Consider the following 15,087-nt stretch of genomic DNA (forward strand, 5'->3'; position numbering starts at 1 on the left):
ATATGTGGACCAGGAATCTCTGACATATGAAATGCCTTCCGAATTCATTGGTGTTTCGTTCGTGAATAACTGCATTGCAAAATATAGTTGACATAAATTAGTTTTTAGATATATATATGTTCAAGAATTATAAAAATGATTTAACATATCCTGTTATTACCTCTTTCCAACCAGTTTTAACACCTAGTCTTATAATAGTAATCATCCATTGCATAATGTAATAGCCACACTCATAGCTTCCTGGTTGTTTATTACACTATAATTCAATAAAAAGTAATATGTTAGTATATTGATAAACAATGATAATAGAGAAAGAAAAAAATTACAAACCTTTATTCTTATGTAGTTCAAATTATTTGAACTGGATCAACCTTTTAGGATGTTATATCCACGCCATGAACTGGTTAATACAAAAAACCTCGTTAGTAGATGGTTAATTAGTAACATATACAAAGTTAAGTTTATAATGTACTTACGTATCAATGATATCCTTAAATTTTGTGGGAATCTTCTTGTGTAGGGAACAAAACCACACAACAGTCTTATCAACCATTGATAAGACAAGTAACTGCCAATGATGCCTATATCATCCATGAAAAGAGTTAGTAAATATTTAAAACATGAAATAGTAATAACTGATGACATATAATTAAACTTACTCATTAATATAAGGGCATAAATAAATTTGTTTTCCCTCTTTTTCCAGGGTGTTAGTGATGTATGCTTGAGTCTCAGATGACTTTGGTCCAACGGGATTAGTATATGCAGGATCTAAGAATCCATACATATTTTCCTTCCCCTCAGTGATACAGACTCTATGCAAAAACCTACAAGTTTTTAGTTAAAGCATAATCAATAATAATTTAACATAAAGTAAATTGAATAATAGGTAAAGATACTTACATCATAAAAAATTGAATTATACTTATATTGAGCTCCTGATTCCCAGATATAAATTCTGATAAATCTGTGTTGTACATCATCAGTGGCAGTTTAGTGTTTATTTGAATAAATGTATCATCCCACGGAACTAGAAAAGGTTCATTGCCAATCTGACTAGCAATGAGACCAAATGAAGCTATATGATTGTCAATTGGAACCTCATGCTTCTTCTTCGTACTTGGTGGCCGAAAAAGTTTCTACAAGATAAAGAACATTTGTATTAACTTATATGTAATATATAAATATAAATAAAAAATAATATAATGAAATGAAATTATTACATGAGGTTCGGGCATAAATCGAATGAGGTCTCTGGGCCAGGCAACGAATGTCTGAAATGCATCGACCACAGTGGTTACCTCATCTGAAGGTAGTGGAACACGAGCATCAGGAAATCGTACTTTTTCAAATGTTACATTCGCCACATTAGGGGAGAGAGGAACGTTATGTAAGGTGGTGGCGTCTTGATAGACTTTTCCAAGGGCCACCACCCGATGAAGTTTGTCGCCCACTACCAGTAGCTCACAATCCTTCGTCTGCCCATTGATATCATCCCCTGATGTTGGAGGAGTTGCACAACTCCCCTTTGTGCTTTTGGGAGTGGGACTAACAAGGGGTTCAATTGGCTCAACACAAAGTTGTTGCGATAGAAACTCTTGTCGCTTTCGATCATTCTCCTTTGTCATCTCTAGCCACATCAAATCAGTCTCCTTTCTCATCTCCTCCATTAATTCTTCACGTATCTTAGTCTTCATTTGAGTTTCGTTCTCTTTGGAGGAGGAGGATGACTGTCGTTCTGAAACTCCAAAATATAGTTTAATTCCGACCCCTTGTCCAGCTGCACAAACACGACCACAATGCTCAGGTCGTCCAATTGCTTCAACCAGGATATCGTGACGACCTTCAACAACAAATTTACCGTCGGATTCCAAGGAATCCTACAAGAGTACACAAAAATCATATTTTAAGGCATTAATATAATTAATGCTTTAAAATAAATGAAAATAACAAAAATAACTTACAATTTTTTTGATGATAACCCCGGATTGCTCAGAACTTGGTGCACCCGACTTTTTAATTCGGGCCCTCTTCCATTTTACATGGCAAAAAGGTCGTGATGGAGGAGAAGTGACCCCTGTTTCCACATTCTTAGACAACGTCCCCTGTTTAGATTGCTCCTTTTCCACCATCAGTGCTTGCTCAAGTTTTCGATACCCCGAACGAGACATAACGTGCGGGGTAACATTCTTCAAAGCTATCTCTTGAGCTTTCTTCCGACGATCCTGCCATAACTGAAATAAACAAACTGAAGTAAATAAGATAAACTTATTAATGTTATATAAACAAAAAAAGTTAAGTTACTTCACTTACCATCCAAGCCTCATTTTGACGGCTTTCTTTAAAAAGACGCCATGTCTCTTCATCAATATGTTTGTACTTTAAACATGGATTTTCGTCTTTAAGGTCGCCAAAAACGTATCTCGAAGTCAGTCTTGACTTAAAGGTACAAAATTTTAGTCCAATATTGGATATAATCTTTGATCGAAGCGGTTCCACATCAGGAATTTCAAAGTTTGCCTGCAAAATAACATCAGCAAATTAAAATTAATCAATGAATATTAAAAAGCATTATATCAAAATGTAAAGCTTACCAGAACATCCTCCCAGATCATGTTCCGGTCGACCTCTGACACCTCATCCCATGAATTAATCAGAATAGAGAGCCTCTCACGAGAAACAACTCCAAGATAGCTCATAAACTCATCTGCTTTAGGAGCAAAAGCCACTCCAGTGTTGACGTCAATGTCAACACGTGTCTTCTCACCAGCAGCACGTCTCAATGCAAGACGCTTCAATCTAGTAGGTCCTCTGCTGCCTCGTCCGGATCGAGGTCTGAGTGGGGTCTGATCGTCATCCATGTCTCTGTTAAAAAAATTAGGTAACAAACATTAGTTAATCTGCATCAAATTAAAATCTTATAAAAATAATACATAAAATTCTAAATCTAAATTACAGGTTGCATGTGGTTTGAAAGTTCATATGTAAATTCCTTCACTGTGGTCTTTACGGGTTGCATGTACATCATCAAGTACATCGTCATCTTTATTAATTATCATTGGTGTGAATGAACGGGGGTCACCATTTTTAATATCATCTATGGCCTCCCCTTGTTTTTTGCCGTGTAAAACGACATACCAATGTTCTGACGTAGGATCTTTCACGTAGAAAACTTGAGATGCTTGTTGAACCATTATAAATGGCTCATCTCGATACCCTATCTTTCGAAAGTCCACTAGTGTGAATCCTGAATCATCAATTTTAACCCCACTTTTATTGTCAACCCATTTACACTTGAAAATTGGAACGAAAAACTTAGTGTAGTCAACCTCCCATATCTCTTCTATAAACCCATAGTATGCCATTGATCCAAGTACTGGATTTGTATCTTTCGAAGTCGAAAACTGCGTTGACTCGGCTTCAAGAGTAACACCAGAATTTTGAACTGTACTCTTTTCATCCATGGACTTCGTGTAAAATATACAATTATTCACTTCGTACATTGTACATGAGATGACATCAAACTTCAATCCAGCAGCCAACCAGGTCAAGGTCTCTGATGCCGTTGAATTCTTGAGCACCTCGTCTTTAAACCAAGGCATGAAAGTTCTATTATGTTCCATCAAGACCCATTTCTTTGCTTGTCTTGGGTTCTTTGCCTTCAAAATGACTTTATGAGCTTCTATGTAAGGTATAACTTCATCTGTGTTATTCAATATGTACAAATGTGCTTGCAAGACTTCTAATCGAGATTTGCTTACAATATTCACACCACGTAAACATTTACTTGTAGAACGCCTGTGGTGCCATGAATTAGCTGGAACACCTATTAGATTTGCTTTTTTCATGTACTCTGAACAAAAATTCAATACTTTCTTCAGCTATGTACCTTTCAATCATTGAAGCCTCTGGACGATAATGATTTTTCACATAACCTTTCAAAATTTTCATATACCACTCAACAGGATACATCCATCTTAAGTACACTGGTCCACACAATCTAACCTCTCTTACCAGATGCACCACTAGATGAACCATGATGTCAAAAAAAGACGGAGGAAAAAACATCTCCAATTCACACAAGATAACAACAATTTCATTTTGAAGTTCATCTAGTTTTGAGGGATCAATGACTTTACAACAGATGGAAGAGAAGAATGAGCACAAACGGGTTATGGTATGTCTAACATTTTTTGGTAAGATCCCACGGATAGCTACCGACAACAACTGTTGCATCAAGATGTGACAATCATGAGACTTCAACCCAATTAACTTCAAATCTTGCATTGACACTAGGCTCTTCACATTTGAGGAATGTCCTTGTGGCACTTGCACACCCTTTAGACATTGACAAAAACTATTTTTTTCATCTTTTGACATTGTGTAACAGGTTGGGGGCAAATATGTACGCTTACCCATTTCTATGGGTGCCAACTCGCCGCGTATGTTCATCTCAATCAAATCTAAACAAACATTTAGACCATCCTTCGTCTTCCCGTTAATGTTAAGAAGTGTACCAATTAAGCTATCACACACATTCTTCTCAACATGCATTACATCTATACAATGTTTGACTTCTAACCTCGACCAGTACGGAAGATCAAAGAAGATTGATTTCTTCTTCCAAATATTTGTCACAGATTAATTTTTTTTTTCTTACCGAAGGTGTGGTCCATGTTATTTACCTTTTCCTAAACCTCAACACCGGTTAATGGAGTTGGTGGACCACTACCCTCTTGGTGTCCATTAAAGGCTTTTTTCAACCTCCAGTAAGGATGATGACTTCTAAGAAACCTCCGATGCCGAAGATATACTGTTTTCCTTCCATGTTTCAATTGTTGAGAAGCAGCGTCTTCTTCGCATATTGGACATGCTTTATGACACTTAACACTATAACCTGATAAGTTACCATATGCTGGAAAGTCATTGATGGTGCAAAATAACATGGCATGAAGCTTGAAAGTTTCATTAGCAAATCCGTCAAATACTTCAACACCCCGGTCCCACATTAACTTCAAATCTTCAATTAGGGGACTTGGATAAACATCAATATCATTCTCTGGTTGTTTCAGACCGGATATCATCATAAACAACATCATGTATTTTCGCTTCATGCACAATCCAGGAGGTAAGTTGTAAATAACTAGTAATACAGGCCATGAACTGTGATTTGTACTCATTACCAAATGGATTCATTCCGTTTGTAGCTAAACGAAGTCGGATATTTCTTGATTCTTTACCAAACTCTGGAAACTCATCATCAAATTTCTTCCACTGAATAGAATCAGCTGGATGTCGGTACATGCCATCACATTTCCTCTCATCTACATGCCATATAAGATTCTTAGCATCGTTTGGGTTTGCAAACAAACGCTTCATCCTTGGAATGATGGGAGGATACCACATAACCTTCATTGGGGGTCAATGGTTTTCTATATCTTCAATAGTATCATCATCTTTTTGTTTGAACTTATAACGTGATAACCTACACCTCCGACAACTTTTCAACAATTTAAATTCTTTGCGGTATAATATACAATCTTTAGGACATGCATGTATCTTTTTATACTCCATACCCATTGGACAAAGAATCTTTTTGGCCTCATAATTACGATTAGGTAGAGTATTTCCCTCTGGAAGCATATCCTTCAACAACTGAAGCAATTATGTGAAGCTTTTATCAGTCCATCCATTTATTGCCTTCAAATTCATCAATCTTAACACCGCCGACAACCGTGTGAAGCTAGTTGATCCAGGATACAATGGAGTCTCTGCATCGCTTGACATACTTCCATATCCATGCACTTTTGCAAAAGACTCAGCTCCTACATCACGAATCATTTCCTCCAATCGATCATTTGCTACATCACTGTGTACTGCTTCATTCATGGTGGACCCCACATATTCTTCAGTTACAAAAACACGTGGTAAATTTAATAATTCACCATGCCATGTCCAAGTTATATACGATCGAAGAAACCCATCACATAACAGGTGCTCCCTCATTAAATTAACATCCAATATCCTTCCATTCAAACAGTTAACGCACGGACACCTGATCTTTGCTCCATCATGACCACTATTAATCGCGTTACGTTGTGCAAATTGTATAAATTCTTCTACTCCTCTTTCGTACTCATCACTTATACGAACAAAATTTATCCAATTTCGATCCATTATATTCTGCAATAGTCATTCAGAATCAGGGTTCTATCTAACATTTTTGCTGAGGGTCGAACACCCCGAACTCAATACCAGCACGTATTATTGCCGAGGGTCGAACACCCTCGGACTCAATACAACAATGATAATTCTATTCAAAACTAACAACTAAACTAACATAATATAAGTACAAATTATAATAAATACTGAATAATATAAATTAAAAAATACAAATTATAATACATAAAAATAAACAAATTCATAACATTAAAAAAAATCAAAAAAATTTAAAAAACCACCAACCTTGTGTGAGAAGCCTTCGTTGGTGAAGAGTAAAGAAGGAGCGGAAGCGGTGGCGGCGGCAGCGGAACCGGTGGCGCTCAATGAAGCTACGAAGGAGAGAAAAAACCAATAAGAACCCAAAGCAAAGTCAATCTAACAGTATTGTGTAAGAAACCAAAGCGATGAAAAACGAAAAAAATTAATCGGTGCAGCACAAAACGAGGTCGAAGAACTTACCAAATGTGAATGAAGATGAGAAGAACAGAGTGAACGTAGCAGGAACAGTGCAAACGCGACCTGGAACGGAGCAGCAACAGTGAAAAGGAAAGGCGGTGAAGAGAAAGAAACTGTTTAAACTGTGGCGCATTTCAAATGTTAGGGTAAAAAAACATTTACAAATGCGGCTATCAGGGAAAACCGCATTTATAAATCAACATAATTTCAAAAATGCCACCGCGTTTTTTACGATTGCGTTTAAGCGCTGAGCCGCATTAAATAAAGAGTGCTCTTTTCTTATATTTGTACTAGTGAAACTTTACAGGTATGTATATTACCTTATACTTATTCTTCAAATCACATGTACTAATTTGTAGAACTATTTGTCAAACAATTGTTACAGAAATGTAAAATTATTTTGTTTCCTAAAAGTCTATTATTCATGAATTTTCATAAAATTATTTTCTCTTATTGTCATCATTTTTGTGTACATTTTAAGAGTTTGTTTTATTAGTAATAGCAATGTGTTTTCTTAATTTTTAGTGGTTTTACTTTGTTTTATTAGTAATAGCAATGTGTTTTCTTAATTTTTAGCGGTTTTACTTTTTAAGCTAATTGACTTATTTTAATGTCTCATTAGCACTATTTGGAAAATTTTAGTTTCTATTCGTTACTCAGTACATATTATTTAATTTCTATTGAGAACATATTTTGATTTATTAGTGGAATTATTCTTTAATATTTCTTTGTGTAATGTGTTGGTTTCATCATTGGACAAAATGTTTCAGGTATGCTTAATATTGGAGTTAAAACAATTTGTTACACTTCAATATATATATATTATGTTTAATCAGTTTTTTATTTATAACTGATATAATAATATAATAAATTATTTTTTTGAAAATTTTATGTAACATTCTTTGTCTCAAGAAACTTTACAGGTATGTCAATTACGTTATACTTATTCTTCAAATACATGTACTAAATTGAATAACGAATTATTATTTAAATGGTTGGAAATTGAATATAATATTGTTACGACAAATTGCATGCTATGTCTTACAATTATTTGTTATTTAATCATGCTCTGTTTTTATAACTTATAACTTATACCTTAAATGTATTATATAAGTTACTTTGTTGAGTATATATCAACATTATGCTCAACAAGATACAAGGTAGATCATTTCTTATTTTCAAGGTTTTTGTTTATTGATATATGATTGCATTAAATAGGTGTAAGAATAATTAACTCAATAATTTATTTTATTCTTTTTGAGATAGAGTGTGCCCTTTGTATTTTCCTTATACACTTTTTTTGAAATTTACTTTACTCTTTCTATGCAGAGTTAATGCAGCAGGTAATCATTTCATCCCAATATTAAAAGTGTCAATAACTTTTAGGATTTCCAAATTTATTTTTTTACATAATAAAATTAATTTTTTTTAAACATCATTTAAATTTTAACCTTTGGATTTACATGATTATTATTATTATTATTTATGTAAAATAATTATATGTTGTCTATAATGATTTTTTTTCTTGGTCGACTTCTTTATCATTTTATGTGATTTCATTTTTTTTATGTTATATTTCTCATCATCAAACTTCTGAAAAATGAACAAATTCATTATTCCAAAACATTTATTAAATAAAACAAATTGATTAAACAAAAACAAATAAATAAATATTTAAAGGTTATATTTATTGATACATGCGTGCTTTCCATATATATGATAGCAATCAACTAAGAAGTTTACAGATACTATGACCTACTTGATTTGTACTTTTTTAGATTCACTCTGACGTACTTGATTTTGTATTTTTTCATATACACGTGACTAATGGAGTTTTTCTTACACAGTTTTCAAAATATTCATTCCTCTTCCCTATCAGATTTGGTAGATATAGATAATCATTTCATTTCAACATTAAACATTAATAGTTTAAATTTAAATTTTGCTTCCCGAAAATCATTTTTTTATACAATTAAAATTTAATTCAATTTCAATATTATTTAAATTTAACTATTTTTTATTATAATTAAATATTATAAATTTTATATACATAATATATAATATTATATATATATATTATATAATTATGTATTATTATATTGAAGTAAGGATGTTATAATTCAGTTTAATTGTTATTTTTTAATATTATTATATTAATATTAATTAATGTTGTACTTGAAATGAAAGAGACTGTGGACAAACCAAAGGTCATAACATTGTGGTGTTTTTTATTATTCACAACCGCCTTCTTTTCTACTTAAATCTTCTATAAAATCTTCTCCTCTACTACTTTCTTTCTGGTGCTCTACTACTTTCTTTCTGGTGCTCTACTACTTTCTTTCTGATGCTTTCTCTATTATTCACTTTCTTTATTATTCACTTTCTCTCCTACTTACTTGGTGTTTTCTCCATTACTCATTTAATGGTTCCTAGTGCTAAAGAAATCATTAGACTTCAAACAAGAGGAGTCTTTTGGTGCATGAACAGCCATGGTGAAGTATGTATATTTATCTTTTTTTCTAAAATTTCTTATTTTAAACATTTTCTTCATTTCCTGACTTTTTTTTCTTTATTTGAAAATCAATAGCTTGGTTATGTAGATCGGGCTTTCGCCATCGAATTTCAAAAAGAACTTGGACAGGAGTAGACCCTAGCAGATTCAGAAGGAAATGTCCATATAGTGCAGTATAACGAAAATTTATTGTCGCCGAAAATATTGAGTGGATGGTTTAATTTGTTTGATTTTTATGGTTTCACAGATGATAACTACATTTTATTCAGTTATGTGGGTCACAACGCTTTCCATATAACTGTTTATATGGATGATGTCCCTGAGAGTGGAGTAAATCGTTATTTGGACGAAATTGAAGGGAAGGAACCCTTAAGCATTGGTCCCTTTGACCATTTTTCCATAAAGTTGTCTCGATTAAGTATCAAACTCAGTTATTTGGTTAGTATACCATTCATTTATTTAAAAACGCCCTGTATTATATTTTACTTCATTTCTATTTACTTATTATTTCGATATTGTTGTAGGATCTTCCTGCTCCATTTTCACAATATATTCAACAAGGGAGATTCAATAAGGTTACTCTGCATGGTCTACTAATGGATGTGGAATGCAAGGTGTTGAAAGGGAAGTTTCCTTCTAGACGGACTAAACTTGGCAAAGGGTGGAAGAATTTATGTCGTTTTAATTCTTTTCATGAAGGAGACAAGATTATCTTTGAATGTGATACGAGAAATCCTTCTTCTCATATCAGGGTTTTGTTACTTACTTCTATTCACAGTTTAAGCTATCCTGGATAATTTCTTGTATTATTCTCTTAGGATAATAGTTACCAGTGCTTAAGAAAGCCCAGACATATTTATTTTTCTGCTTGGACTTTTTTGGAAACCTGAACAGTTAGGTACTCTTTATGTTTATATTATATTGACTATATGTTTCTGTTTAGTAGTATTCATATTCTATTTGTTCATGCATTTCTTGCAATATGAATTGATAAGTGTCAATGTGTAGTTTTTATGATTGAGAAAATTGAACACTTTGGAACTTAATTGTTGCTTAATGTAAGAAAATTACCCTAATATGAGAATTATTGAATCTGATTATATATTTTGAACCAAGAAACAAATGAAGAAATTTAATCTCAATTTTTGTGTAAATTGCAGATGAATATGAAGAATTGAAAGAATGTATTCAAGATGGCATTGAAAGAAAGAAAGCAAAAACTTAATTGGATCACAAGAGGATTTAGCTCAAGCTAGAGGATTTAGCTCAATCTAAATATGTCTAGAGTTGATTAAAGGTGCAGTACTAATCTAGCCCATGCTAGAATTTTTAGCTCAACCTAAAACTGTCCAGATTTGATTAAAGGTGCAATACTAATCTAACTCAGGCTAGAATTGCTAGCTCAAGCTAGAAATGCACTGAAAGATCTAGCTTAAGCTAAATTGGCTAACTTGAGCTAAAGTTCATTATATAAATTTTGAAACACAACTCAAAAGGAAGCGGTGGAAACAAGAAGTGATTTTTAGAGAGAAGCTAGTGAGAGAAAGAAAAGAAAGCCTATGTTCTTAGGAGAAGAACTTGCTCAGATCAACTCTTCTTATGCAATCCAAATCAAGAATGAAGATTGGAGGAGCTGTCATGAGTGCCTAAGTGCTTTCTAACTTGGGATTGAATGTAATATACTTTTATCAAATGTATTATATATATATATATATAATATTCTCTTTTCTACTTGTTTTTGGTATTTTCGTTTCATGCTTATTGCTTGATTCTATCTGATCAATGGAGTCTTGATTTTGATCCTTACATTTAATTGGAAAGTACCTTTAAGGATCTGAAATTGACGAAAATACTTGATAACTTGTAATGCTATGAATAGATTCCAGGTTATTAATTGCATCATAATTCTATTCATAAAGCTGGATGATTTGTTAGATATATGAGGAATTAGTATTTGAGAAATTATCTTGTGAATTTCATCTGTGAGGAATCAAGGCGAATGACTTTAAACTAAGCATCAAGAATAAGTACTTTTGAGTATTATATATTGTATTATTCACAATACAAATGATTGAGATAGACGAAATTCAATCCCAAGTATCTTTATCTATATTTGAGAAGTTAGTTTTGGTTTTGGTTGAATCAAACCCTAAATCTTGAGTTACTTGTGAAATCTTTAATTTGGTTATGAACATGTTCTTAAAATTATTTTCTATACTTAATGAGTTTTATAACAGAACATATTAATTAGAATTGTTTCCTATGGTTCGACATTCGTACTTTAAAAAGCACTATATTACATTTGATTCAGTACATTTGCCGAGAAAAATCAACATGAATATATAAATTATTACAATTTTGTTTCATTATCTGGTATATTTATAATAGGTTGACATTATTACATATGTTTAACGCTATAACAATTGCCAGTATATTAAAGTCATAAAAATCTTTGATCATATTTTTTATTTTATATATTTTGTGTTAATATTATAGAATGCTTATATTCATTTTATTCTTTGTATATTGTTTATTATTAATTAGTCATTAAAGTATTAATGATTGCTGTTTTTATCTAGAAACCTGATGATGCATATATGTTTATTATTGTTGTATGGTTTTTAAGATCTTTAGTTATTTATATAAATAGTATTTCATTGTATTTATATTTCATCATGTTTTATTTGTATTATATTACATTTTAATTTAATTTATATGATAAAAGGTGACTTCAAAATTTATTATGATTTTTCCTACAATATGTTTATGGAAGAAACACACATTTACTGATAATTTTTTGCAATAATTGTACTTGGTATAATATAATGAATTATTTTTTTAATTGCAATAATTTTTCTGAGAGATAGCATGAGGTTGGTGAAGAGGACTTCATTTTCACTGTAAATACGTTATGTGAACATAATATTAGATAATTGTTTATACAATGTATTTGTTCAAATTATTGTATTGTAATGTAATTATTATGACAAAAAATTATTTATTAATTTTTACTTATTTATGTTATGTTATATTAAATCCATTAATATAAAAAAAAATGTAAACTTGCACTATATTTAATTTCATTTGATCAACTTTATAATTTATATATATATATATAAATAAAATTATTAATTTTAATATTAATATTTATATATAAAATATTGAAAAACTCCCAATGCACTGGTCAACGTATTAGTTCTATGATAAAAAAGAAAGTAGAACACACTTGAAGACTCCAGTAATTTAAGAAAAAATATTCAAACAGTCAAAACACAAATCGACAGTTAAATCAACTAAGATGTTATCTTTTTCATCTGATAAAACTTGTTAAACCTAAAATATCCACAAAATAAATTAACTTATTTTAGTAACGTTACCTAAAATAATCGTTTGTACCGTATATTATATTTTATTTCCATCACACTTCTAAAATAAAATGTCTCACTTATCCCTTATTTAATATTATGCTATTTATTTTAACGATGCCGCGCGCGGTAAAAGAGTCAAATCGTTAGAAAAAATTTATTTTAAATTTTATAAGATTTTAAAATTAACAAAAAAAGTTAAAATTTTAACTACACGAAAATATTTTATTAGTAAAATAAAAGTGAAATTTATATACAAATATACAAATAATCTAACATATATTTTTAATCTTATTTTTGCATTTATCAACTAACGTGATAACTAAATTTATTAAAAATATTTCTATTCATTGAGTTCACATATTAGTTTTCAGCTTTCCGTTGAAAATTATGTATGCTGAATTGTAATGTGTGTACGGATATATGCTCTTTGCTAAACATTTGATTAGTTTTATGTTATTTTCCACTTGCTTCTATACCAAACATGTTATCTCTTACTGTTAATTTTTTTCATGTAAAGAATTTCCCAACATGATATTGTCAAAGAAAGATTAAATGTCCAAACAACAGAAACTTCTAATTTTTTTTTTCATGGTTACTAAAACTTGTAATCTAATTTTTCTTTTTGGTCCACACCATTTTTCCGCGTTTCAAATGCTGCACATATAAGTCCGTTTTCATGTATGAATATGTCAACTTGATCAGACAAAAGTTGTATTTTGATTGTTGAAATATGAAAATTTTCTCAAACATTACATAACGAATCAAATTTGAAGAGTTCTTCCTAGAACTAACTGTGTATAAAGGCTTTTTTCTGCACTTCCCAACTTTACTTTGCATCTCCAGAGGCTAAAAAATTATACTTTCCCACAAGTTTCACACAAAGATGTAGCTTTTATTGAAAGGAGATGGAAATACAGATAATGGGGTCTCTCTTGTTGTGGGGTTCTCCCTAGTAACAGTTGTGATTTGTGGTTGAGATCCTCTTGGTGGAGAAGTATGAAGAACAGAGGTCAGAAGTACCTCTCTTCGAACATTTTCTTGCTCCTGTGATATTCTTAGTGCACGAAGTGCTGTTAGGTATAAAGCAGAAGCTAGGAAAACCGTGGTTAAAGCAAACACCCCTGCAGCACAGAACAACCCTTCTCTAATACTAAGGCAACTGGGTTTAGGCTTCCACCAATTCTTCAGATGCCCTGACTCTACACTCACTCCTGCTAACAACAGAATCTCCCCAACTGCAAAGCAAATCCTACAAAACATGGCCAAACGAATATTCATATTGTTGGCTCAATCTTCACAGCATAAATTTATGTGGATTAATATCAGTGAACTTTCCATTTAATTTCAGAAAACAGATAAATTATACTGAAAAAAGACAGAAATCATTAATCATGATTACAGTTTTTTCAATTTGCAAGAACGAGTTGTAGAAATTGGTCAAGACTATAAATATGTGGTGGTACCATAGGACCATGAATTGAAATAAGGAACTATTTGTTGTCTAATAGGTGGAAAAGTAACAAGTTGCGACTTTTTTCTTACCAAGTTGTAACGAAGAAGAACCCAGCTTGCCATGTTAATGACTTTGCAGAAGCAGATTCGGGATCCAAGGCGAGTAAAGCAGGAGATGAATTACTAACTGCTATCAACATGTAACTGTGCTCAACCAAGATGGCAAATGCTAGTCCAATGAAAGCAAAAGAAGCGCATAGCAATGGCATTTTCCCACTACCACTGTAAACACATTCTGATTTACTTCCCTTTCCATTTTCATCTGTGCTCATCCACATCACCTGCCATATCAACTCCACAAGATTACAAACAATGCTCATTTCTTTTTATTGTCTCTGGGATATCTGACAGATACGTAATTTTCAAACATGTTATTAACAAAACCAGTACCTTCGAACGTGTGGCTTCTGCTATGAGACACAGAATGAAGCAGAATAGCCCCAATAGTATTGTGAGAGCCATGAGAAAGACACCTGTTTTGCTACTCAAATCTGTTTTTCTTCTCCTTGGTTCAAGGTCAGCATGTGTGACTGCCATTATTGTTTGGGTTGATGAGAAACACAATTCACACAACAGATTTTTATGTTTGGAGTTAAATTTTTTATGTTATGCAAAAAATATTGAAAAGAATAAAAAACAGAATTGCTTGGAACAAAGGTTACTTAAAGGCCAGAGATTCCCATCTTGTGGGATTTGATACCATGGCATTCACACAAGGGACATTGCATAATTTAGTTATAAGCACTAAAAGGGTAGCTTTGAAGGGTACTGTTTGATGAGGATAAAGCTTGTGCTCATGAATACCAGAATCTTTACTCTCCCAAAGTATACAAGCCTTTCAGTCAATTCAGAGTTTGTAAATTTTTACAAAAGTCAGAGAACATTTATGCATGCATTGCCCTTAAAAGGTATTGCCAAGTACTACATATGAACACTGCTAAATCATTTTCTGATTCTGCTTCTAAGATTAATATGCTTTATTTGCAACCCTGGCATAAAAGTAAGGTTGTTTCTCTG

General features: G+C 32.1%; 1 protein-coding gene across 1 annotated transcript; it reads right to left on the reverse strand.

Moving 5' to 3' along the window:
• Window positions 1-13,251: 13,251 nt before the first annotated feature.
• LOC137805850 (uncharacterized) lies at window positions 13,252-14,647 on the reverse strand. Its single transcript, XM_068605753.1, has 3 exons — window positions 14,461-14,647; window positions 14,101-14,351; window positions 13,252-13,807 (listed from the first exon to the last, which is right to left on the reverse strand). The coding sequence occupies exons 1-3, from the start codon at window positions 14,605-14,607 to the stop codon at window positions 13,432-13,434; spliced, it is 774 nt and encodes a 257-aa protein (XP_068461854.1). The 5' UTR covers window positions 14,608-14,647; the 3' UTR covers window positions 13,252-13,431.
• Window positions 14,648-15,087: the final 440 nt, after the last annotated feature.

The sequence above is a fragment of the Phaseolus vulgaris genome, chromosome 3, assembly GCF_000499845.2.
Source record: "Phaseolus vulgaris cultivar G19833 chromosome 3, P. vulgaris v2.0, whole genome shotgun sequence".
Taxonomy (NCBI): domain Eukaryota; kingdom Viridiplantae; phylum Streptophyta; class Magnoliopsida; order Fabales; family Fabaceae; genus Phaseolus; species Phaseolus vulgaris.